Genomic DNA, 27438 nt, shown 5'->3' with positions numbered 1-27438 from the left:
TCCAATGTAAATAACTTTAATAGCACTCCATTATTCCAATAGTTAATTTCAAACAAGAAATGAAATTGGTGATTTACATAACATAGCAGATCGTCAACACATACACTGGTAAGGCTCTATGCAGGTACAAAAGATGTATCTGCATGTACTCCATAAGAGGATCACGGCCCTACAGAAAAAAACAACCCCAATTCTCTCTTCATAAATCATACACAACTGTCTTTCAAGTCCCTGGATCTGGAGTCCTGATTTCACACCTCAAAAAACAAGCTTCTACCATCTGAGGAGAAGACTGTACTCTAATAACATCTGAACTAGAAAGCTGATGTATTAGTTACAACCACCCAAGAGAATGAAACATACTCTCCCACACCCATGGGCTTTAAACCTGTAAACCTTTTGCCTGCAACTCTGTGAGGGAACATGAAAATGCATTTTAACTACTCACATGTACAAGCCTTAGCATGGAGAACAATCCTCAGTTCTATTGCCAGTTAAACTGATGTCAAATAAACCTTTGACATCAAATGGTGCAGGAGGTGAACTCAAAACTGTCAGCAACCATGTGCAATAATACATTTAAAGTGACTATGGGATCAGAGAATTCTGATGAGGATGGTTGGAGGAATTCCCTCCGAACTTCGGGCGAACTATTCTTTTATTCTCCGGGCGCCCCCGCCCCCTTTTCAAGGTGCACAAAGTTTCCCACGTCAAAGCGGCCACAAGGCTGTGCTAGGCGGAGGCTTTATAAGGGAAGCCGGCGGGCCGCAGCCGGGGGGGTGGGAGGCCAGCGCGCCTCCCCGGGGCCTGGACCAGGCAGCCTGCTCTTTGCAGAAGCCGTTTCGCAGGGAAGCATCGGTCCGCGCCAAACGGGCTCCACGCGGCGCCCCCCAGCTCAGGTCCCGGCGGGGGGCGGGGCGCGATCCGGGCTGCTCGGGGATGACCCGCTGCGGGGCCCCGACGCCGGGGTGCGGGTGCAAGTCTGGAAGGGGCTCCCCTCCCTCCGCGGGCCCCTCCCAGCCGCACCTGCTCCAGGGTGAGCCGCAGGAACTCCTGCGACAGCAGCTCCGGGTGCAGCAACAGGTCCGAGTCCACCCGCCCGCCGCCCCCCCGCGCCGCCATGTTGCCGCCGCGATGCCTTCCCGTCGCCGTTTCCCACAAGCCCGCGGGGCGGCGCGTGAGCAGGAAGTGACGCACTCCGAGCGGGGAGGGATGGTCAAACCCCGCCCGGGCCGGCGCCGCGGGAGTGAGTCAGCTCGCGCCTCACGCCAACGTCGCCCCCTAGCGCGCGGAGCGTGTGTGGACTCTGGGAGCTGCCTTGTAGGGTTTGCTGCGGCTCAGCAGGGGCGATGCACTGACGGTAGCTGTGCTCAGCATGAATGCCCTGTGGCACACTCCCTGGCCTGGGGCGCTTCTGTCATTGCCAGCTAATAAGTCTGCAAGCGCATTGCTACATGGAGCAGGGAGGCAGGCAGCGTAGACATGCTGGCTGAACAAGTGCAGCCCCGAGCAGCTGAGGACCAAGTAAATCTAGACCCTCCATGACAGGTGTTTTGTCTAAACTGATCTTAAAATCATCCACTGAAGGTGGGTCCATAACCTCCTTTGGAAGCATATGCCAGTGCTCAACTATCATTATAGAAACATTTTCTTAACGTCTAATTGAAAGTCAAGGTGCCTGATCTGCCATAATGAGAATGCTCCTTTTAGGGGAGGCTGCAAGAAATAGAGCCAACAATACCCAGAACTGATTATTTTATAACTAGATTTATCAAGTCAGAAAAGAAGCAGTTTCTGTAATACTATCCTAATTACTAAAAAAGCCCTGCTAGTACTCCTTTCATGGCTTCCAAGTCTCTTACAGAGTGAAGGATTACTAAAAATCCATTATACATATGATTTCACCAACCCCAAAGAAACACACACTTACACAAGGCCAATCCTTTAGTAACTAAAGGTTTAATAATAAAAGGATAAAGCAAGAGTTGCAAATGGTTAAAAAAATCAATATACACGCAAGTCCTCAGGACAGTTTAAATAGCATAACCAGCAAGGCTGCTGACATAAATGTCTTTCTGGAATCATCCTGACATATCAGAAACCAAAGACATCTTAGATGTAAAGTCTGTTAAACTCTTTCCATGCACTTTTCAGATATTCCAAATAATTATTTGAAAGATCTCTATCTTAGGACTTACTTTCCCTGTTCAAAGTTTAAGCACGTTGGAGATGGTAGAATCAGGCCCTAGCAAGCAGACAAGACAAAGAAGGACCTTTCCTCCCAGGAAAAGTAGGCATTGCAGATTGTCTGAGGACCATTGCTTTCAATCTAATCTTTTATTCCCTGTGCATTTCAGTATTTCATTATAGCATAGACAGTTAAGATGAAGACAATGTAGATAATGTAGTATTTTCTTCAATCTTAAGGTTAACTGAACCATATGCATACATAATATCAGACAATTATGAACAATTAAGACATGAAAAGGAATTAACATCTACAAGCTACAGTTACATTGTTAAACTTTTAACAAGGGATACAGGTAAAATATACTTAGTATCCACTCCTTATGTCTATTATTACAAATAAATATATAGTAGCCCAATGTCTGTGAGTTTGTAACACTGACGTACACGGCCACGCCCCCTGGCCGTGTACGTCAGCGCCCCGCCCCCCCTTCCGCTCCCGCTGTGGCACTGAGTGCTGCACCCCTCAGGTGGGCCTCTGTGGGGGGTGTTTGGGCTCCCCTGCAGTGGCCCAGATGAGCGCACAGCACTCAGCTGAGCGCCACGGCGGGGGGGAAAGGGGAGCAGGGCAGTGATGTACACGGCCCTGCCCCCTGGCAGTGTACATCACCGTCCCACCCCTCCTGCCCCACGCGGCCCGGCTGAGCGTACAACACTCAGCCGAGCCGCCACGGAGGGAGGGAAAGGGGGCAGGGCAGTGACGTATATGGCCAGAGGGTTGGGGCCGTGTACGTCACCGCTGCCCCTTCCCCTCCCGCTGTGGTGCTCAGCTGAGTGCTGCACCCTTCAGCCGGGCCACCACGGGGGAGCCAGCAGCACAAGGGGCCATTTGGTCTCCCCTGCAGTGGGAGGGAAAGGGGGGACAAGGCGGTGACATACACAGCCCCGCCCCCTGGCCGTGTACGTCACTGCCCTGCCCCCCTCCCTCGTGGCAGCCTGGCTGAGCAGGCAGCACACAGCCGAACGCCACGGCGAGGGCGGGAGGGGAAGGGGAAGGGGGCAGGGAGAAACGGAGGGGAGTGAGAGGCAGGAGGAAGGTGAAGAGAAGAAAAAGGGAGCGTGAGAGGCAGGAGGGGGAGAAAAGAAAGAAAGAGATGGAGAGAGAGGCAGAAGGCGAGAGAGGCAGGAGGTGGAGGAGAGCTGAGCAAGAGCAAGAGACCGGAGGCTCAGGAAAGAAGACCAAGGTGGAGGAGAGACCTGAAAATCCCATCTTATGACAAGCTAATTGGCTAGTTACAAATAAATGAGCAGATTGCTAGTTTAGTATATTTCTTTGAAATTAATTATTATATATCTGAAATTCACACACAAGTAGATTATCTTGCTTACATTTTAACACCTTAAGATGTTATGGGTCATACCCAGATTTGTTGGTTTTTAACACTAATCTAAATCTCTCTTGCTGCACATCACATAAATTCCTTCTGTTCCTACTTTCAGTGGATGCAAAGAACAGTTGATCACCAAACTTTTTATAATAGTCCTTAGCATATCTGAAGATTGTTATCATGGCACCTCTCTCCCTCCTTTTTTCAAGACTTTAAAAAAAAAAAAAAAAAAAAAAAAAGAATGGAGAATGCCTATCCCCTAGAACTGGAAGGGAACTTAAAAGGCCATGGAGTCCAGTCCCTACCTTTGCAGCAAGACCAAGTACCATCCCTGACAAATTTTTGCCCTAAATGGCTTGCTACAAGGATTGAACTCACAACCCTGGGTATAGCAGGTCAATGCTCAAACTACTGAGCAATCTCTCCCCCCCAAATATGCCCAGTTGGGGTTTTTTTTGTTTGTTTTTACACTGCCTCATAGGTCAGGTTATCAACAATTTTTAACATTTTTGTTACTCTCCTCTATACTTTCCAGTTTGGCCATATTTTTCTTAAAGCGTGGCACCCAGAACTGGATACAGTACCAAGAGGAGTGTAGAGTAGAGCAGGACAATTACCTCTCATTAAGTACGTTAAGTATCATTTTAACTTGCTGGGACATTAATGGATCTCAAAATTCCATATTATTACAAGCCAGTTTCAAAAACCATCTTGAAAGGGAATCTGCAGAACTTAATTTCATTTACAAGTCTAATACCTACAACAGAGGTTTAAACAAAGACCTTAACTGGATTACCCACTACATTCCACATCCTAATGACATAAAAAGACAAACACCAGGTACTTAAGAGTACTTATAACCCACTCTATCGGCTTCATTTAACACAGATACTGTAATTGACTATTCTTTTCCCATTTTTTCTCCTTTTCTTTTCCACCCCTTTTTTTCTCTACTGTTTATTTGGAACCTGGACCCCTTAAACTCCAGTCATCTGAAGAAGTGAATTGTGTCCATGAAAGCCCATGATACCATCTACATTTGTTGTTAGTCTCTAAGGTGCTGCAGAACTATTAATTGTTTTTAAAGTTTTTTCAATTACAGACTAACATGACTACCCCTCTGATACAATTTAAAGGGCCTGGGACTCCACCATCGCCACAGAAATGTTGGCCACAGCAGGGAGTCCCTAGTCCTTTTGAATCACTTGGCCCTGGGTCAGTTGGCCCCTTTGTGTCTCCCCCCTCCCCCCATTTAAACTGCAGAGTGAGAATAGGTCTGGGACCCGGCACAATCCGGGACAGCTTCAGCTCTGGCTCACACTGGGTCCAGACCGATGTGTCTCTGCCTTTTAAATGTAGTAAGAGCCGAGCTCGCGCTGGTCTAGACAGCTGTGCCTCTGCCTTTTAAATGTTGTAAGAGCCAATCAGCTTTCACTACATTTAAAAGGCAGAGAGTACCTCTGCCTCTCCTGCACTCCCCCCCACTCAGCACATGTTTTTAAACCAGCTCCCTCCCCCCAGCACCAGCTCCTGCTCTCCTCTGCCTCTGATATAAAGGCAGCAGGTGGGGGGAATGCGAGTACAGGTTGTAACTCCAAAATCTGGCACTCTCTAGTCCAGCATCATCCCTGGTCTGGCAGGACCATGGATGCTCCTGGACCAGAGAGCCCGGGAGCCTAAAAGCAGAAGGGCTATCCAGACTGGGCATCAGGGTCAGCCCAGGACCGGGGCCTGAGGCCTGCAGCAGTCCCCAGGAATGCAGGGCTGAGGCCAGAGCCCTGTGGCAGTGCAGGGTCAGAGACCTGCAGCTTCCCCCAGCTATGTGGGGTTGGGCTTGGGGATGCGAGGGCCTGGGGTATGAGCTATGCAGCTTCCAATGGCTTCCCCCAGTTGTGCAAGGCTGGGCTGAGGCTGTGTGGGGCCCGAGTTGGAGCTCCTGCCCCAGAGCTGCCCCTGGCTACATGGGACCTGAGATTCCCAGCAGGAGCTGGAGCCTATGCCGCCCATGAAGCCAGCATTAGCTGGGCAAGCAGACCGGGCAGGAGGGGCAAAGCAGGGTTGCCTGCTGGGGCAGCCTGCCAGTAGCAGGTGATGAGCTTGGGGGCCGGTGGCAGGAGACCTCCCCTGGTCCAGCAAATTCTCTTGTTCAGGACCTGATGATGCTGGACATGGGAGGTCTCACCTGTAGTTGACTCGACTACCCAATAAACCTAGGCTTATCAGGTAGTCAGCTATTTGACTACTCTTTTACATCTCTACCTCTCATGTCTTATTACAACCAAGAATTGTTGGCACTGCATCACATTATTGGCTCATATTCAATTTGTGACCCATTATAACCTCCTGATCCTTTTTAGTGTCATAAGTCAATGGCATTAGGCACATGCTTTTCAGGATTAGGACCAGACTGCTGAGAACCAAACTAAAAAGACATATTCCAGGACAGGACGGAGGGACATCATTTTTATGATCAGTGTACCTTACCATTCACTCTAGGTAATGATTTATTTTGTTTAGTGTCACATTACAAACTACATAGTACCACAGCAAGAGGTATTTTTTAATCCATTAAGATAAATAAGTGTAACTTAGGACCTTTCCTTCTACAAATACTACTCTCTCCAATTAGTTATTCAGAAACTTCAGGAGTTAATGTTATAATATGAACTATTAAACATTAATTAGTTGTCCAGCATTCTATACAAGTGTGAAGATTCTCTGAGATAATATTGGACCAGACAGAGCAGCCAATAGGGAGGAGGAGAAGCTGCATTCCTCATAGCACCCTGCCTGTAGGGCCAGGTGAGGAGGCACAGGTTATGGTGCAGACAGAAAGAGTAAGGCACATGGGGCTACTGGGAGGTCACATAGACTGGGATACAAAGAGTTAATTGCAGGGGGGAACTGGGACAAAGGCTGAATGGGACTGAGGATGCAGGGCCATGGAAGATGGCCGAGGGAGGCACACATATGGACAGGGCAGCTGAGCAGTGGTACAAGGACACAAAAGGAAACACACAAAAAACAAAAAAACACAGAAAAGAAGCTCACAAGAAGTGGAAACTTGGACAGATGACTAGGGAAGAGTATAAATATATTGCTTGAGAAAGCAGCGGCATAATCAGGAAGGCCAAAGCACAACTGAAATTGCAGCTAGCAAGGGTTGAGAAGGGTAACAAGAAAGGTTTCTACAGGCATGATAGCAATAAAAGGGTGATCAAGGAGGGTGTGGGAAAAGATGAAGTACTCAATGCTTTTTTTGCCTCTGTCTTCACAGACAAGGTCAGCTCCCAGACTTCTGCACTAGGCAACACAGTATGGGAAGGAGATGGGTAGCCCTTGGTTGAGAAAGAACAGGTTAAGAACTATTTAGAAAAGCTAGACACACAAATCCATGGATCCAGATTTAATGCATCTGAAGGTACTGAGGGAGTTGGCAGATGTCATAGCAGAGCCTTTGGCCATTATCTTTAAAAACTCTTAGAGATCAGGGAAGATCCCGGACAACTGGAAAAATGCAAATGTAGTGTCCATCTTTTAAAAAAGGGAAGGACAATCCAAAAAAAAAGGGAACTACAAACCAGTGAGCCTCACCTCACCTCAATCCCCAGAAAAATCATGGAGGGGATCCTCAAGGAATCCATTTTGAAGCACTGGGAAGAGGGGAAAGTGATCAGGAATAGTCAACATGGATTCACCAAGGGCAAGTCATGCCTGACCAACCTGATTGCCTTCTATGATGAGGTAAATGGCTGTGTGGACATGGGGAAGTCAATAGATGTACTATACCTTGACTTTAGCAAAGCTTTCAATAGGGTCTCCCATATATTTTTGCCAGCAAGTTAAGGAAGTATGGATTGGATAAATGGACTGTAAGGTGGATAGAAAACTGATTAGATTGTCAAGCTCAATGGGTAGTGATCAATGGCTTGATGTATCGCTGGCAGTCGGTTTCAAGCAGAGTGCACCAGGGATCGGTTCTAGGAACGGTTTTGTTCAGCAACTTTATTAATGACCGGCTAAGGGGATGGATTGCACCCTCAGAAAGTTTGCGGATGACACTAAGCGAGAGGGAGAGATAGGAATGTTGGAGGGCAGGGATAGGGTCCAGAGTGACTTAGACAACAAATTGGAAGATTGGGCCAAAAGAAATCTGATGAGGTTCAACAAGGATAAGAGCAGAGTCCTGCACTTGGGTCGGAAGAATCCCAAGCACTGTTACAGGCTGGGGACCAATTGGCTAAGCAGCAGTTTGACAAAGGACCTGGGGATTACAGTGAATGAGAAACTGGATATGAATCAACAGTGTGCCCTTGTAGCCAGGAAGGTAATGGCATATTAGAGTACATTAGGAGGAGCATTATCACCAGATCTAGAGAAGTGATTATTTCCCTCTACTGGGCACTGGTGAGGCCACATCTGGAGTATTGTGTCCAACTCTGGGCCTCCCACTACAGAAAGGAGGTGGACGCATTGGAGAGGGTCCAGCGGAGGCCAACGAAAATTATTAAGGGGCTGGAACACATGACCTATCAGGAGATACTGAGGGATTTGGGTTTGTTTAGTCTGCAGAAGAGAAGAGTGAAGGGGGATTTGATAGCAGCCTTTAACTACCTGAAAGAAGGTTCCAAAGAGGATGAAGAAAGGCTGTTCTCAGTAGTGACAGATGGCAGAAAAAGGAGCAATAGTCTCAAATTGAAGAGGGGGAGGTCTAGGTTGGATATTAGGAAAAACTATTTCACCAGGAGGGTAGTGAAGCACTGGAATGGGTTACCTAGAGAGGTGGTAGAATCTCCGTCCCTAGAGGTTTTTAAGTCCTGGCTTGACAAAGTCCTGGATGGGATGATTTAGTTGGGGTTAGTCCTGCTTTGGGCAGGGGGCTGGACTTGATGACCTCCTGAGGTCTCTTCCAGCCCTCGGATTCTATGACATATGGGGACAGGGCCACAGATTCATGATTGAATGTGAAAGGTTAGGGGTCAGCTAGGGTCTGCATGGAGGAAGCTCCCCATCTCTCAAAATCCCTTTCCCAAAAATCAAACCTGTTTCATACTTATGTCACCCATACCCAATAATTCTCCAGGTCACACTCAGATTCTTACCTAGCAATTATTCCCTGTTTCTCAGCTCCTCCCTTACCCCAACTCCCTCAAGCCTTTATACTGTTTTTGAAAGATGAATGAAATATGTTTCTGAATTGTAGTTTAAATTAACTCAAAGTTCTGTAATAATATACCTAATATATAACCAGTTTGTCAAAAAAATTCTGAATTTTTTGTTGTCTGTATTGGTACATATATACTTGCTGACTTGTATTTTGAAATAAATTACCAAAATAATTGAAATTGGAGTGATTACATTGTTTTTGAAAAATAAAATATTGTGCATAGAATTGTTAATTTTTTAGTGCAAATTTCTCCAGAAGTACATTACACTACATATAAGACACTCTGTGTCTATTTCATTGACAGCAGAGGTGTAAACAGTTGTGAACAACAGCTTCAAAGTGACCAATCAACCACACACCTTACTTGGAAGTGTAAGTATGCAATCAGACAGCAGAGACCCAAAAAAGGAAATACTATTCTGTACAAAACAGAGTTAAATATTAAAATGATAAAAAATAAAGGGGAAGTTTAAAAAAGATTACAAAGTAAATAAACTTATTTCATTTAAATTTAAAATGTTAAAAACAACATTTTTCTCCTGTATAATAAAGTTTCAAAGCTATATGAAGTCAATAGTCAGTTGTAAACTTTTGAAACAGCAACCATTACATTTTGTCCAGTGTTTCAGACATTTCAGAATTGGGAACAAGCTCCATTAGGTATTTGTAACTTTAGTGTATGAACAATTGAATAGATCGGACAAAGTGTATCCAGCAGAGGGCAGTGATGTATATAACAAAAGGAAAAGAATTAAAGACCAATTTTCATGCCACAGTGCTAACATCTTGGACAAGATAATAATTATCCAAGGGTATGTCTACACTAACCCCCTAGTTCGAAATACTGCCAGGGACTTGTTTTACTGGTTACTGGTGTCTGACCAGTCAGTACTTATCCCATCGTTTCTAAAACTTTCTAGCAACCCATGTTACCTCTATAACTGAATGGAAATTTGGCATATGTTCCTTAGGTCGGTGAATCCATCTTTATAGTGTAAAGAATCATGCTAATCTTTGCTATTATATAAGCAGTTATAAATGAGATAGGCACTTGTCAAATATTAGAAGTCATTCCTTCTTTGTAGTTTTATCCATGTATCATTTTAAGATCCTAATTCTGATAACACTTATGCATGAGCTTAACTTTATTACTATGAATAGGCTTATTTAAATTAGTGGAATTACAGTAGTACAATTAAGCACATGCATACATGTTTGCAGAATCACAATCTAAGAGAGGACACATGCCATTTATTTTCTAAGTAGTTGTTATTTATAAACTACTCAGAAAAAAAACCAAGTATTTTTCATTGTATTTTAAATGTTTGCCTTGTTTTTCAAAACCTTAAGATATCATGTTCTTTTAAGTCATTGTATTTCTCCTACCCACAGCAATTTAAAAATATTTATTAAAAAAAATACATACTAAGTGAAAACAAACCAACCTTTCCATACATTTATCAAAGTACCTTCAGTTCCTAGTGTAAAAAAGTTTAAACTTCAAAGTATTTTAATATAAAGAACACTGTAGAACCATTAGCTCCTTTCTATTTTATGTTATTTTTACATAAATATTTCTCTATGAATCACATATTACAGTAAAACTCCATTGCTCCGGCATCCAATGCTCTGGCACTCCTGATGGTCTGGAACCATCGGGAACCTGGGAGTGCTCCAGGCAGTCCGACAATTGGAGCTGCTCTGCCCCAGGCGTCTCCGATTCAGCCGCTGCTGAAACTGACCAGCAGCTGATTCCAGGAAGCCCGGGGTAGAGCAGCTCCAATTGTCCGACTGCCCGGAGCACTTTCAGGTTCCCGATGGTTCCAGACCATCAGGAGTGCCGGAGCATTGGATGCCGGACCAAGCAGCTCTGCCCCGGGCTTCCTGGAGTCAGCCGCTGATCAATTTCAGCAGCAGCTGACTTGGGGACGCCTGGGGCAGAGCAGCTGATGTGCTGTCGGGTTGGTCCCGTAGCGCCGCCCCTCAGCACTGCAAGACCAACCCAGCAGCACCCCAGCTGCTCTGTCCCAGGTGTCCCCAAGTCAGCCACTGCTGAAATTGATCAGCAGCTGACTCCAGTCAATGAAGCAGGGATTTAAATATCCCCCGCTTTTATCAACAAATCCAGGTTGTGAAATGAGGTTTACAGGAACAGTCGACAAAGGCTGCCCTGTCGAAAGATCCGCGTCTTGACTGCTGCGCTGTGCCAACGATCAGGTGAGCCAGCACAGCATGGCAGCCATTTTTATTTTAATGAAGTGGGAGATATTTAAATCCCCGCTTCATTGACTATGTCGGGTAGTCTAATTTACATGCCTCTGTCGGCATAGGCATGTAGTCTAGACATACCCAGGATGTTTGACATTGAAGTAAATAGGTCTGGATCTGTTGATAAAAATTATCTTTGACTACTAATATTTGATGATTTGCAATAACCAAAAAGGTCTGGCTATTGTGAAGTACAATAGACTCATAGACTCATAGACTTTAAGGTCAGAAGGGACCATTATGATCATCTAGTCTGGCCCCCTGCACAGTGCAGGCCACAGAATCTCGCCCACCCCTCTTAGAATAATCCTCTCACCTATGTCTCAGATATTGAAGCCTTCAAATACTTTGAAGGCCCCAACATGCAGAGAGTCCTTCAGCTGTGATCTGTGCCCAATGCTACAGAGGAAGGCGAAAAACCTCCAGGGCCTCTGCCAATCTACCCTGGAGGAAAATTCCTTCCTGACCCCAAATATGGCGATCAGCTAAACCCTGAACATGTGGGCAAGACTCACCAGCCAGACACCCAGAAAGTTCTCTATAGTAACTCCTATCATCCCTCCATTGACCTATTTCCAACTGATAATGGTCAATTAGTTACCATGATCATGTTATTTCATTCAACCATCCCCTTATCATAGAATCATAGAACTGGAAGAGACCTCAGAAGATCAAGTCCAGCCCCCCGCTCTAGGCAGGACCAACCCCATCTAAATCAAATAATTGTTCACTGCTTTGAGTTAGTACTATTTGAACAAAAATGTCTACAGCAAGAATCTTCCTCTTCACATAAATCCTTTATCAACCAGTTTTCATAAACATTTGAAATGGAGTCTTTTTTTATTATTATTTTTTACAGGCCCCTAATAAGGCTGTAAACTATAACTTAGTTAACTTATGCTAGATCAAAGTTTGGGGCCAAGGCAGAGCTTCAGGCAGCTCCCAGAAGTGGATGGCATGTCCTGTAGTGGCACGAGAATAATTTTTGGAGTAATGATGCTGAGCTGCATCCCCCTTACCTCCGTCCACATCCCAACTGATCCTTAGAGCTGTGGCCAGCAGCTGGGATCCTACAAATAGGGTCGGTGTCCAAAATCCTCATTCTGGCAGCTAGGTGGGATCCTGCAAGCTGGGCTCAGCAGCAGGGCCAGTGCCCAGCAGTCAAGTGAGACCCAAGGCCATGGCTGGCCACCAAGAACATTCGCATGAGGACAGTAGCTGAGCGGGGCTCAGAAGTGGTGGCCAAGTCCCCGAGAACAGGACAAGCAGCCAAGTGGGAACCAGGGTTGGACACCGAGACCATTTGTGTGGTCACAGCAGCGAAGTGGGACCTAGGGCCTGTGGCCAGGTCCCTGAGAGCAGGGCCAGCAGCTGAGTGGGACAAGGGGTTGGCTGAGAATCTTGAGCGTGGGAATGGAAGCTGAGCAGGGTCCTGGGCAGGAAGTGAAGCCTGCACATGGGATGCAGAGCCCCCGGATATTTGGCTCCTTGGGACAGAGATGGCGAAGGGGCATGACTGTCCATACGGGGCACAGGGCTGGGGCAACCCCTTTTCTCCCAGTGGCCCAGGTGTGGCACTTAGCCTAGGGCAACCTCCCCGCTACAGCCCCACACTAGGGGCAGGGGCAGTGTGCACAGACCCCCTGTTACTACCCCTGGACCTAGGAGCTGGACACGGGGGCACGTAAGCTCTGGGCGCGGCAGGGGCCGGTCTTCGCCCTGCTGCGCCACCCACGGCACTTGTCGAAGTTCTGACCCGCGCCCGCAGCGTCCCTCTCCGCACAGCGCCCGGCTGCTGAGGACGGGGGGGGGCGGGGCGAGGTCTGGCCGGAGCGAACGTGCAGGGCACCCGCATGAGGAGCGTCCCGTGCGTGCGGGGCGCTGGGCAGAGGGGCGGGGCGCGCGCGCGCGCTGCGTGAATGGAACGCCGAGGGAGGACGAGCTTGCGGGGGGAGGGGGGGGGAATAGTGAGTGTTGGGGGATGGGCTGAGTACGGGGCGGGTCTGCGGGATACGCGCCCACGAAAGTCAATGGGGGCGGCGCCTTTTCCTCCCCTTGCCCTCCTCAGGCCCCGCCCTTCCCGTGTCCGGCGCCGCTCACGTGACCGGAAGGAGCGTGAGGAGGGGGGCGGGGAGCCGCCCCCGGAGGAGGCAGGGCGCCCGGGCGGGCCGCAGGCGGAGACCCGCCGGCAGTAGCGCGGCGGGGGCCAGGCCGCCCCGGACCCGGCCGTGACCGCCCCGGTAAGCGCCGCGGGGGCGGACCTGAGCCCCCCTGGGCCGGCCCCGGCCTGTGTCCGGGCTGCGGGCGGGGGCTGCAGGAGCCATTTTGTCCGGCCGGAGCGGCCGCTGTCCGGGCGCGGGGGCCGCGCTGGTGCCCGAGGCGGGCGGGCGGGGGGTGACTCCGGGTCGCTGCTCTGCCCAGCGCCAGGCCGGGCGGGGCGGGCGCTCCCTGCTGAGCGGTGGCGGGCGCAGGGGTGAGGGGACCGCGTCTGTCTGTCCGTCCGGCAGCCGCTGGCGAGAGGGGCAGGCCCAGGCAGAGCCTGTCCCCGGGGCACGGCTCTGGAGGGTGAGCAGCGGCCCGCAGCGTCGGGGCCCGGCAGCGTGAGCCCCGAGCGCCTCTGCGGTCAGAGGGCCGAGCGGGAAGGTAGCGGCTTACGGATCGTTGTAATAAAGCCCCCAATCCAGTGTGTCAGGGGAGCCCATGATGTTTGGTGTCTGGCCGAGTTGTGAACTGAAGCCCTCAGGCTCGTCTTCTGAAAGGGATGTGCCGGCTTCCTGTGCTCGTAAGGGCCGGTAGGAGAGTTACGATGATGCTCGCTTTTTGTGAAAAGTGTTCCCCCACAGGTGACAGGTGTGTCTGTTTTGTTCAGTCACCTGCCTTGTATGCCTGAGATTTGAGGACCGACAGGGCTACACCCAAACTGCACTACATTGTACTGTACTGACTAATCAATGAGGCAAAGCCTTAAGCAGGGTGAGGCTTTTCAGTGATGTCTCCAAAATGTTTTTAATTTATAGGGTCAAATATTGTATTTTTGTATGTATATTGAATATCCAAGTAATGGGTAACAATAGTAATTGCAATGGATGGTAGCATGTGTCACTTTTAGGGATTATGCTATTGATGTTCAATATTGAACAATTTCCCTTGCTATTTCTGAGAGAGATGGAATCTGGTACTTACAAGGAATAGCATATTCCAAGATACCTAGACCAGTGCTATCTGCTTAAAACACAGCATGTTGCAAGATGTTTAATCAAAGATACATTTAAAAGTTATAGCATACTGGTTGTGTTTAAGTTGAAACTTTCTCAACAACCTTATTCTTGGATATATAGCCAGATCACTTATTTTCTGTAGACACTAAATCTGTATAGTATTACATTATGGTTTTTGCCCAGGATTTGCATGATTTAATTTTAGCAGCACAGGCTACTGGAGGATTCTAACTAATTTGATTATTTGCATATTTCTTTGTATATCCCCTTTATTCTGAAGATGTTTTTAAAATTGTCTTGGTTAGAACCAGACTTGTATAGCTCTCCCACTGGCAATCAGCATTTTTTACCCTTGGCTACAGGAACTTTGACTGAATGTTGACAGCCAGAGGTAAGAAGGGCAGTGTAAAGTTTAGGGGCTGGCTTTTCACTGTAGGCTACAAGCTATTTTTCAGACTAGGTAGCTAAGCCCATGGCGGGAGGAAGGGGAGTGCAGATATAACCAAAGTTTAGATTTAAAAACCTAAATACATTAAATTATGCCCTAAAGCTATTTTTCAGCGTCCAACTAGAAATGACCTGTTTTTCAAAGGTCCTTAGCACTTTGTCTGCTGTTATAAATTGAAGTTGTAGCTGTATCTTGTCTTAAAATCAGGCCACTTCTTTGCAGATGATTAAAAATGGATTTTAGCCTAACTTTAATGATCCAAGTTTGAAAACATTGGCCCAAAATAGTTTACCGTGGTGTCTGACAGAGCTTATGCTTTTCTGTGATCTTATGGTTTGAAAGTATACTGCATTGGGAATACTGATGGAAATTTTCCTGTTTAAAGCATTAACATTTATGTTCTGGATGGTGGATAGTAATGTTTAGATGGTGCTGGTTTTCTCAAATTTGTGCAAACAAATGTTTGGGACCTAAGCATTTTATTTGAAATGTTGTTGTTGTTGTTTACCTCTAAGCACTTGTGGATGAATAATCCTTACTAGTGACTTCCCCCACAGGCCTGTAACTCTCTAAAATGTTCAGTGTAGCACTGTACACTGCCTAAAGAGCAGTCAGAATTCTCAAGTTTTAATAACACTCTTGAGGGAGATTGCGCTAGACTCACATGGTTTAGTTTGTCACTCACTTCCGCTCCCTCCCAAACTTTCAAGGATGTGGGAGAACTGCTTTCTGGTGGTTCGTGCTTTAGGACAAGGACCTCTTCAAGTACGAAAAGCTAGTCAATACTCATATTTCATCAGTGATACAAATGCTTGTTTGCCTAACATGCTAAATGGGGAATTAACTTTGGAATACTAAATTTAATTTGGATGTGCTGAAAATATAATTGATAGCAATGTGGTCAGGTGTCAAAAAACAACACTGAGTTGGAGCCACTCTTAGGCTTCGTCTACATTGTAGGGTTTTTGTGCAAGAAGCCTTTTGCGGAAGAGTTCTTCCGCAAAAACTACTTGTACAAAAGCGCGTCCAGTCCTCATGGATACTTTATGGATACTCTTGTACAAGAAAGCTCTGATGGCCATTCGCAGAATGGCCGTCAGAACACCTGTGCTTTTTCGGATAGGGGTTTCTTGCTCAAGAAACCCCTACAGAGCATCCACACTTGACTTTTCTGCACAAGAGCTCTTGCTCAAAAAGGAGTTATTCCTCGTGGGGAGAGAAATAACTACCGCCAAAAGCTTTCTCTTCTGCTGATTTACTTGTGCAGAAGTGCGCTTGAGGTGTGAACCCTCCACCTTGTAGTGTAGACATAGTCTTAAAGTAATTGTCCATATGTAGGATCCCACATAAATCATGATTTCTTGGAAATCACGAAAATACCCCACAAAAATGATTTTTCCTTTTTTATAAAAAATGGAAACTGTTAACAATGAAACCTGCAGTACAAAAAAATTATTTACAGTGCTATGCTCCTATATCATTCCACCCTTGAAACTGAATAAACTTAGTAATAAAATTAATTCCATGCAAATTTTTGTGATTTTAGTACTTTGTTATTTACACTATAGTGAATTTTCTAAAAAAGTAAAATAAACTGATTACACAGGGCCTGATCATGAGATTCACATTCTGAAGATCTGTCAGAGAAAATGCTCGTAGATAATGGTTCTGAAGAGTGAGGTGAATGAGCGTATTAATGACAAACAGCTCTGAGAACAGGGAACAATACCTGTTAAATTTTTGTGCTGTTGACTTCTAAACCTCATGAGAACACTTTGTGGGCTACATTTTCCAATAAATTGGGCATGCAGTTCTGTGGGTAAATCTACTAATTGCAAATGCAGATAGTCAAATGGAGTGCAGAAATAATGGTGTCCTTAATTTTTTCTCTTATAGTGAAATTGACTATTTCCACTTAAAACTTAGTTACTGTGTGAGAGAGAGTACCATATGGCTCTTTATTTTTGTGCAAAGCTCCCATTATCTGAGATATGCTATGGATTGCATGTAGTAATATTAATCTAGCTTTAATTCAAGCCCCCAGGCTACAATTCAAAATATCATTTGCCCTTCTTAAAATGAGTTTTGAGAGATTGGTATAGAATAAAAGTACCAAACTCTTTCAATATATTGGAACATGTAAATTGCTTTGTTGGTTGTTATGAATTGCTGTTCAACTTCACCAACATTTAAGTTATTTATTCTTTTATTTCTTCTGCTTGCAAATGATTTCTCTATGACCAAATGAACTAGATTTGTAGTTTTTTTTATCTTGCACATCACCTTTTTTAAATTCAGAAAAAGTAATAATTGACTGCAATATTTTGTGAACACAGCTGCTTGTCTGGAGTTTTTTTTATTTTTAGTATGCTATGGAAAGTTACTTTTACAGTGCCCAAAATATGCTAGTATCTTTACATGTAGACAGAGTAAGATGTTTAGTGTTGTGTTACTACTTGGGAGCTCCATATGGTGATGTGTAGAAGTAGAAAGTAACAATCTAGCACTTGGAAGAGGTCTCTTGGTTTATGCACCCAAAGCAACCAGCTTTGTATTCTCAAGTAAGCTATGCTTTGAATTCAGTAAATTACTTCCATTTTCTATCCATACTTTACTCATAGTTTTTCAATTTATTTAGTTCCCTAAAGGTTTTTTTTTTCCTGAGGTGATTTCTTTTGAATCAGACATATGTTTTGAATATACACAGCATAATCCAGGTTGCTTGCGAGTTTTATGTTCTAGATGCTCTTTGATGTGCACTCCCTTGTAACAGTAAAAATATATTATGTGCATATCAAGGGTAGAATATATTTATTATTAAAAGCAGAAGATTTCTGAATGGCGTATTTTATAATTCTAGATTGCCATTAGCATAAATTTGATCAGATGGAGTATAAAGTGCTAAGTGAAAGATTAATTTACCAGCCTAAAGGTCTCCTTTAGACAGAGGGTAATTATTTCAGAATTGGCTAAGGCCTTTTAAAGTTAGCGGGACTTAGAGATGTGAATAAAATGTTGTGTTTTTTTTTCTCTTCCAAAACAGGACATCCAGAAGACACAATGAGTGTGAAGGCCTTCAAGCTTGTTCCTGCTGTTGAGCGGGAGACGCTAATGGGAGACAAAGCTCGAATCAATGTTGAATGTATTGAGTGCTGTGGGAAAAACCTCTATATTGGAACCAACGACTGCTTTGTCTATCACTTCCTACTAGAAGAGAAGATATCAGCTGGAAAAATAACTTTTGCCACCACCAAACAACTGCATAAATACTTGGGCTTTAAGAAAGCTGTCAATGAGCTGAAAGCAGCTTCAGCACTCAACAGGTTACTGGTGCTTTGTGACAACACAATAACATTAGTTAACATGATGAACCTGGAACCTATTCCTACTGGAGCTAGAATCAAGGGAGCTGTGACATTCACACTAAATGAAAACCCTGTGAGTGGGGACCCTTTTTGTGTAGAAGTTTGCATTATCTCTGTGAAACGGCGGACCATCCAGATGTTTATGGTGTACGAGGATAAAGTCCAGATAGTGAAGGAAGTGTTCACTCCGGAGCAACCATGTGCTGTAGCTGTAGATGGTCATTACTTATGCCTTGCACTCACTACGCAGTATATTATATTGAATTATAATACTGGCACCTCCCAGGATCTATTCCCTTATTGCAGTGATGAGAAACGACCAATTGTGAAAAGGATAGGCAGACAAGAGTTTTTGCTGGCTGGACCTGGCGGGTTAGGTGAGATTGAAATTTTTTTTGACTTCCAATTTAAAGTTTCACTCCATTTCATGTTGATTTAGGTTACTTTAGTAATTGATGTTAAAATGTAGAATACATGCTGCATTTCTTTATAGGCTATACTTGGAATATTTGAAAATTGAAAGATAAGTAATTCACTAAAGCTGTTCCTGGGTATTCTCATTATATCGTTTTACAAGTTTGCAAAATTTGCATATCACTTTAAAATGGTAAACTTCAATTGATCTAGATAAACTTGGTTTTGGGCTGTCTACAGGGAAATAGAAAAATGCAGGTGGAATAAATTCTACTCTTTCCCCAGGGCATATCAAAGTAAAAACCAAATGGAATTATTAAGACTGTTAGCGTGCAATTCTGGCTATAGTAAATGATTTGGGACTCAAGCAAACCAAATTTTCTTGTGCCAGACTTACTGTGATCAGGGAGAAGCTACTTAAAATCAGTGTGTCTGCAGCTTCATCACTGAAAGGTAGTTATACTCCCCCATCTTCATAAAGCAATGCAAGAGCTACAGATACATGCATTTCACTATAATACGATCATTAAATGTTTTGAGGATAATTAGTACTGATACTCAATCTTAGTTCCTTGTAAAGTTGCAGCACAACAGCAGAAGTTACTTTTTTGGTTGTCTTGCATACTTGCCTAAATTTCCCTGGTCATGCTGTTGGTTGGTAGTGCCCTACAGTAGACTTCAGGAATAACAGCAGTAATTACATTAGACAGATTTAGGAGACACCTTCAGGGAGACCTGCCGAACTGTGTAAACAAAGCTAGATCTCATGCAGAACATCCAAGCCCCCTTTTTCTGGAGCATCTAACTGTGCACTGCATAAACAGCTATTGTGGGGGGCTGGGAGGTGTGCTCTGATGGCCAGTATAGTTGAAATTCTTAGATCACAAGCAAGTCCATTTCAGAGATGAAGACCCCTCTTGGGAAATGCTCCACAACCAGCACTTTACTTAGATTGATGGGGAGCCAACTTGAATGCCTCTGTTAATCATAAGCGTACCATAAGCATAGTATGACATAAAGGGATAGTCTGTCTCAAGTATCCAGGTCCCAACTCAGGGCTATGTGCAGCTTCTACAAAATGAATTAAGAGATCCAGTAGCTATAGGCAAGACCACTGTTACCTGTCAGGTTTGTTTCAGTTACATTGAATTTACTGGATTTGTTGGTCATGTGTCTGAAGTGTCGAATACAGTCCATTACAAATCTTGCCAGCCTGGGCTTCAGATACAAGGCACATTTCTTTGACTTGGCTTGTGCTTATGTGACAGAAAGCAAACAAGTTCACTTGAATTAAAACACACCTTTGCAAAATAAAACACTTCAATGCATCTACTTCCTCTGGAGAGAGGATGAGTGAACAGACATTTGACATGCATTATGTTGCTTAATGAGCTACTGGAAGGCACTCAGATACTGTGAGCATGGTACAGGTTGGACCTCCCTGGTCTGGCAGCTTAGGGATGTGACCTGTCCCAGAGGAGGGATTTTGCCAGACCAGGGGTGGTCATTTCTGGCCCCCACTTGCCACTACCTCCCTCCAGCCCTGGCCTGACTGCTGCCCTCCCAGCTGGCTCCCCCCTCTCACTGGCCCAGCTGTCCTGTCTGCCTCCACTGCTTTACTGGGCAGCCCTGCCATCTCTGTGCACCAGGATCTTGCTGTCATGTCCAGCTTCCTGCTGCAGAGCCTGGATCCTGCTGCTACTCCAGGCAGCTCTGCAGCCTCTGCGCCGGGCTCCTGCTGCCACGCATGGGGCTCCCATAGCCCTGCTGAGAAGCCCTGCTGCCCTGGCGCTAGCTCTCCACTGGGACTGGGACTCCACTGGGTCCTGGAACATCTGTGGTCTTGCCAGTCCCAGTTAAGAGAGTTTCAGCCTGTATTAAAACCTATATAGACTAGAACAGGGCAGGCTGCCAGTTTGCCCTACCAGGAGTCAAGCGATGCATCAGTGTATCAATTGAGAGGTTGACAATCAACTGCCATATCCTGCTGTTGACACCTGCAGGATTAACCTTTATGCCAATCTTGACACAACTGCTTAATGTCTAGATTATCTTTGCATGAGTAACCTCAAAATAAGGTTACTGTGATTTTGATTATAGACTGGTACTTACAGATTTCATGTGCTACAATGAAAATGAAGATGAATTCCTATATTTTGTTTTATTTAATCAACCTGTTCTTTAACACCCACTTCTACATAAGTTTCTCTATTTCATTCTTCTCTTCATCTTTTTATTTTTCATTTTATTTACTTGTAGTGTAAAAGAAACTCTATCCCCAGACTTCCTGTTTCCCACTTCTTCATTGGATCATTCTTTTAATTTTCTTGTCTTCTTCCTTGCCTTCCCTAACTATATAAATACTGGTTTTTTTTAATTTCTGTTCCTACATGAGCGTTCTAGAGACAATGACAAATTAGGCCATCTGCCTGTCTTAATTAGCATAATATCTAGTACCAGGTTTAGATTAGGAAAATGTTATGTTTAAAGACATATTAGTCAATGCATCTTTCAGTGCATTTGAAACAGTGTAAAAGTATAATAAGGCAGCCAAAAAGAATTCAAAGAACAAAAGGCACAAATTAACAGCAATTTTTTAAAAAATACATCAGAATCAGGAAACCTGTCAAACATTCTGAATTATAGAGATGCTAAAGGAACATGCCAAGAAGATAAGCCCATTGTGGAGGGAAGCGAAATAAGTTTTTTGCATAGGCCTTTAGTGCAGTAAACATAGAGGAGATTCCCACACCTAGTCCATTCTTTCTTAGATGCTAAATCTAAGGAATTGTCCCAGATTGAGTTGTTGTCATAGGAGGATTTGGAACAAACTGAGAACTTTAACAGTGATAAATCACCAGGACCAGTATGGTATCCACCCTAGAGTTCCAAAGGAACTCAAATATGAAACTTAGGAATACTTACTGTGGTATATAACTTATCACTTAAATGGGCCATTGTATGACGTGATTGGCAGATAGCAGCTAATGTGAAGTCTAATTTTAAAAAATGGCTTTGGAGGTGTTCTTGCAAGTTACAGGCTAGTAAACCTGTTTTTAGTACCTGGCAAATTGGTTGAAACTATAGGAAAGAATAGAATTATCAGACACATGGGGAAGCATCAACAGGATTTTTTTTAAAGGGAATTAGAATTCTTAGTGTCAACAAATGTTGACCATGAATATAATGTACAGTAAAACTCCAATTGTCCGGCATCCAGTGGTCCGGCACTCCCAATAATCTGGTGCCAACTGGAGCCCGGAAGTGTTCTGGCCAGCCGGACAATTGGAGCTGCTCGTGCAGCTTCCCCAAGTCCGCTGCTGCTGAAACTGACCAGCTGCGGACCTGGGGAAGTGGTGCGGAGCAGAGCAGCTGGGGTGCTTCTGGGTTGGTCCCTCATCGCCGCCCCTCACTCCTCTGCTCGGCGCCTGGCAGCATCCCAGCTGCTCTGCCTCACGGCTTCCCCAAGCCTGCTGCTGATCAGTTTCAACAACGGCGGACTTGGGAAAGCTGTGGGGCAGAGCAGCTGGGGTGCTGCCAGATTGGTCCTGCAGCACCGCCCCTTACTAGCACTTGGTTGGCCCCACGCCGTGCCGTTCCCCACCTGTCCCTCCTCCCCCCACCAGTCACAGCCCCCCTGCTGGAGTACCTCTTGATACTCCAGCATATCCGATAATCCGGCACCCCTTGGGTCCCAAAGGTGCCAGATTATCGGAAGTCTGCTGTACTTGGACTTTTAGAAAGCCTTTGGCATGGTCCTTCACCATAAGCTCTCAAGTCATGGGATGAGAGGGATGGCCCTCTCATAGTTCAGTAACTAGTTATGATAGGAAACAAAGAATAGGAACAAATGGTCAGTTTTCAGAAAGGAGAGAGGTAAATAATGGGCTCCGGAAAGGATCTGTACTGGGACCAGTGCAGTTCAACATATTCCAAACAAGAAAAGATTTAAAAGGACGGGGTTATTCATCTAGGAAAGATGAATAAGAGGGATAGGATAGAAGTCTAGAAAATTACAAATGGTGTGGAGAAAGCAAGTAAGGAGTTGTGAATGAGTAAATAACATTATACACGGACCAGGAGAAATTAATAGCACATTTAAAACAAGCATTAAGAAGTACTTCACACAGTCAGCCTGTGGCACTCACTGACATGATGTTGTGAAGGCCAAAAGTATAACTGTTGGAAAAAAAGAATTAGATAAGTTGATGTAGGATAGGTCTATCAGTGATGATTAGCAAAGATAGTCGGGCATGCAGCCCTATGCGCTGGGTGTGCCTAAACCTCTAGCTGCTGAGAGCTGTGACTGAAGGTTAAGGGATGGATCATTTAATTGCCTTGTTCTGTTCATTCCCTCTGAAGCATCTGGCACTGTCCACTGTTAGAAGACAGGGTATTGGACTAGATGGACCACTGGTCTGACCCTGTATGTTCATTCTTAAATTCTTAACACAAGTGTGTCCTGGATTTAATTTTTCATGATTTTTCCCTAATCTAAACATGGTAGCTAACTGCTTGTTTCATTACTTAGATCACCTGTTATTGAATGTATAGTTCTTTCCTTTCATATCGTTTTACTGTAACTTTCTACATATTTTTACCATCTTTGTCACTTTAAGATTAATTTGTTGCCTCCAGTACATTTCTTGGTAGATTATATGATTTTTACAACTGCTTTCTAACATAGGTTCTAAACATCTTGACATTTAAATGTTACTGTTTTGTTAACAAATACCATTTCAAACATTCTTCCAACTAATACTTGAGCAGATGTTAATGGGGGTGTTTTTTCTTCATATTGGCTATTATTACCATGCATGCTTACTGGACAGAGTAATAGGAAACTATTTTCTCACAGTTTCTCATAATGTGTAGCTATCAGTTACCAATGCAGTTTTCTTCCCTCTTCTCACACCCTTGGAAAGCTCCTAATGCTCTCAGCTTTTGTGACAGGCAAAAGTTCCATCACTTTACTTAATTGGACTTATCCCGTTCTGACAAAAGCGGAAGAAAAGTGAGGTTTATTTTGCTGGGCTTGTTTATGTGCATGCTCAGCAGCATGCTTCAAGAGAAAAATGCTGATGGCTGGATGGCTGAAGATTAATAATTGGATATAGAGTTTTAAATTGCAGCATTTTAAATTTTGAAACTAGTGTAGTTCAGTAGTAGTGTAATTTTAAAACTAGTGTAGTTCAAGTGTTAACTTGTTACCATCACATACTTACTCAGTTCCTTATGTGAAATCAGTTGATTTCATTCTAGTTCCCAGAAGCTGCATGTCCACATCACAAAAACCATTGATGGCAATATTTGGCAGTGTTGTTGGCAATTTCAGATGGGGGTAGAGACAGAAGTATCTTCTTGCTATTTAGGCTTTTCAGGTCCAGGCATGAGAGAAACAGGCAGTAATTGGCAAATCACAAAAAAGAAAATGTACTAGTACAATATTCCATTCTAAACTTTGCATCTTGAATTATATTATGAAGTCTAATTTAAGTAATTTTTGTTATCTAGATATTTCCTCTTCTGTATAAAGAACTGTGGTTTGATTCACATAAGGAATTTATTGTACATCTTTGGAAGTGCTAACTGAATTTTCTCTCAGAACAGAGGTGCTGCACAAACCTCTCAGATGAATTGGAGAGGGAGATCTAGATTGTTAAAGTTTATGGTATGATTAGAGGTAAATGGCTAAAAAGAGAAATGAGTCAGTAATTGAGTGGTTACTTGAAGAAGAAAAATTCAAAATACACAGTTTAGCAGAGAAAATAACTACAAATGAAGTGGAAAGAGTCTAATAAAATTCAGTGGGACTTTGGAGACTATCTTCATTTTGTAACACGTTTGTAAAATCTTCAGTATTTGTTTTCTTGCATTGAGACAATTTGCTTTGTAAGTACTTAATTTTTGGAAACACATGCCTCTTGTGAAAGAATTGGGGCCCTCTCTGCTACAGCAATTAACTCAAGAAATATGGGTGAATTAAATTACTTGAGGGACTAAAATGTTCTGCTGGCATTTGAGATGTTAAGAGAACAGTCAGGCCAAATTGCAGGAGGAAGAGTGCTCGGGCAACCTGTTGGTGTATTTCTTTTTTCCCCTTAAAAACTCAACTAGTAATGTTAGAAGGCAGAACTTTCCCATCCATGGGATAGACCAGGGCAACTACCTTGACTCTGTGCTTAAGGGGGAGGCAGGGTCCAAGGCGGATTGGGCTTAGCAGAGGGCCTGGCACTGGCAGGAGCAAACAATTTTGCCCAAGTCTATCATGTTCTGCTCTACTGACTCCTGGTATCGCTCAGGGTAGGGGATGGAAACCAGAAGGAGGTGGAGTGGGGGCTGGCTGGATTGGGAGCAGGGAGAGGGCAGAGCGGGGCTGGAGGCAGGACCTGGAGCAGAGGGAGAGGTTTTCCTGAGTGCCACACCTTCCTAGGGACAGCCCTGTTAGAAGGGACTATCTCATGGAATGTTGGCTTGGATTTGGTTGGTTAAAGGGCATCCAAAAGATACACACTCAGGTTTTATCAAAAATAGGCCACTGTAAGCTTTTGGGACTTGAATTATTTAAATCTGGGAGGAATGAGCATTGAAAAGAAGCTTGTGTCACTTTCCTATAAGCAAGGAAAGCAGGCTTTTTTGTATACTGCTTTCAACATAATTAATCAACAAATATATAGTTGCACTAGGATCCTTGAAGATTGTGTTTTGTAAAAAGTTTAACATGTCCTTTATTGTTTACACTTGTAAATTACTCCTCCTTTGTTCATGGCAAGAGAGTCCTGGAAAACTGTAGGTTTGGCGCTCACTTCAGACTTTCTTCCTTTTTCTTTTGCAGGTATGTTTGCAACTGTGGATGGCATTTCCCAGCGTGCTCCTGTGCATTGGTCAGAGAATGTGATTGGAGCAGCCCTGTGTTTTCCCTATGTAGTTGCTCTAGATGATGAGTTTCTTACAGTACATAGCATGTTGGATCAACAACTAAAACAGACCCTTCCTTTTAAAGAAGGCCACATTCTACAAGACTTTGAAGGTATTAAATAGTACACCTATCTCTTTGCTTCAGAGGGGTAGCTGAGTTAGTCTGTAACAGGAAAAACTTTAAAAACAACAAATAGCCTAGTAGCACCTTAAAGACTAACAAACCATGTAGATGGTATCATGAGCTTTAGTGGGCGCAACCCACTTCTTCAGATGACAGGAGTGTTCAAAATCCAGATTCAAGAATGAATAAGGTGGGGAGAGGGAAGAACTTTATGCTAACCTAATATACAGTAAAACTACAACATTGGGCTCCTTTCAGGCAAGCCAGCTTGGTAGCTTGGTCTTCAAACACATGATAGAACAGCCTTAAGTGTAGTCCTTTATCCTGGTGTTAATCGTATTTTTACTAAAGAATATGTCCAATATATTCCTATAGAACACTGCAAGTGAAACTTGTTTTTCTTCTTTGGATGATGATCCTTATTGTATTCCACTGTGGATTACACATGAACATCATGTGCCTAGAGCTGGAGAATTTGAAAGTGGTTTCTGTTGGTCTGTGCATGCATCCTAACTCACCTTGTGTCTCCCACTAAGGGGTTAAAGTATTGTGTGAACTAACTGCCTCTCTAATGCCGTCTCTCTACCAAATGATCTGGGTTAGAAACTATCTGTAGCTTCAGCTTTGTCCCTTATGATAAACTATTTACAAAGCTAAATCTTTCAATATCTTGTACAGTTAATAGTTTGTGTTTCTCATAGTTTTTAGTGACAGATTATTCTTTGGAGGAATACTCCTCCCTCCTGACCCCACCTCTGGTTACCTATGCCTAGGACTCCATGCTTTGATCCTGATTTGATCTTCCTGACATCTGTCCTTTTTCACCATTGCTCTTTGTACCATCTTGGGTAAGCTCACATTGCAGTGAGATGTGATATCTGCCTCTTATTCCCCAGCTGTACTGGAAAAGAGTGGAAAATCTACTTTCAAAAACACATCATGAGCCCTCAGATAGCAGGCCAGAGAATTCCACCTATACAGTGACTTGACTTAGCAAGGATTGAGCCTTCTGCTGCTAAGCCCAATACTGGTGCCAGAAGCCCAATACTGGTGCCAGAGAATCTACCCTCATAAACCTTCTGGTGGGATCTTGCAACTGAGGAAGCACTCTCAAATGTATGAGATTGCCTTTCTCAAAATCCTCCTTGAAGAAGTCTGATTCGACTCTGAGCAAGCCTAACATCTCAGTGCGAGAAGACTTAAAATGTACTAAGTCCCAGAAGCTTGAGAAGAGAGCTCATAAACATCAGGCTCCGTTGGTAACAGAACGTGATCTGTTGGTACCATCATCCTTGGAATCTCCAAATCCTCTGGCTCTGTCAGCACTGATAAAGAGGTTCACTGCTTGCCCACAGCACAGTCTTTGACGTCCTCTTCCCCAACGTAATTGGTCAGGCAAAGACAATCCTGCTTGCATTGTGAAGAACTGGGTCCCATGTTGCTCCTCTGGCAGTCTCCTCACTGCTGAATCTGGAATCCCCTCCATTAGGTGTGTTCCTTTCCAGAGAGGTCATAACACTACCTGGATGGTCCATCTAGCCCAGTATTCTGTCTTCTGACAGTGGCCAATGCCAGGTGCCCAAGAGGGAATGAACAGAACAGGTACTCGTCAAGTGATCCTCCTGTCGCCTATTGCCAGCTTCTGACAAACAGGCTAGGGACACCATTCCTATCTATCCTAGCTAATAGCTATTGATGGACCTATCCTCCATGAATGTATCCATTTATATTTTTTGAACCCTGTTAAAATCCTGGATTTAACATCCTCTGGCAAGGAGCGAGATAGGTTGACTGATACTTTATTTTGTTTTAAACCTGCTCTCTATTAATTTCATTTGGTGACCCCTAGTTCTTGTGTAATAGGAGCAAGTAAATAATTGGTACTTATTAACTTTCTCCACACCAATCCTGATTTTATAATCCTCTATTATATACCTCTTT

General features: G+C 44.3%; 2 protein-coding genes across 5 annotated transcripts in view; one reads left to right on the top strand and one right to left on the bottom strand.

Annotated features, from left to right (window-relative positions):
• The window catches only part of TSLIG2 (tRNA splicing ligase complex subunit 2), a 34330-nt gene extending 33145 nt beyond the window's left edge, over positions 1-1185 (bottom strand). For both annotated transcript variants that reach the window (XM_089775399.1, XM_075917716.2), the window contains exon 1: positions 1027-1185. In XM_089775399.1, coding sequence (XP_089631525.1) covers positions 1027-1122 — 96 coding nt within the window. In that variant the 5' untranslated portion in view covers positions 1123-1185. The remainder of the gene's footprint in view (positions 1-1026) is intronic.
• An 11881-nt stretch (positions 1186-13066) lies between these two features.
• TGFBRAP1 (transforming growth factor beta receptor associated protein 1) overlaps positions 13067-27438 on the top strand; it is a 42630-nt gene continuing 28258 nt past the window's right edge. Inside the window, exons 1-3 of one of the 3 annotated variants that reach the window (XM_075917523.2) lie at positions 13067-13250; positions 17720-18418; positions 25291-25485. In XM_075917523.2, coding sequence (XP_075773638.1) covers positions 17737-18418; positions 25291-25485 — 877 coding nt within the window. In that variant the 5' untranslated portion in view covers positions 13067-13250; positions 17720-17736. Of the gene's footprint in view, positions 13251-13455; positions 13984-17719; positions 18419-25290; positions 25486-27438 lie in introns of those variants that run through there. The other 2 variants (XM_006114576.5, XM_006114575.5) reach the window with 2 other exon arrangements.

The sequence above is a fragment of the Pelodiscus sinensis genome, chromosome 1 (assembly GCF_052426305.1).
Source record: "Pelodiscus sinensis isolate ZL-2025 chromosome 1, ASM5242630v1, whole genome shotgun sequence".
In the NCBI taxonomy this organism is placed as follows: Eukaryota; Metazoa; Chordata; order Testudines; family Trionychidae; genus Pelodiscus; species Pelodiscus sinensis.
Note: the sequence above shows the minus strand (reverse complement) of the source record. Positions and strands in the feature narration are given on the sequence as shown.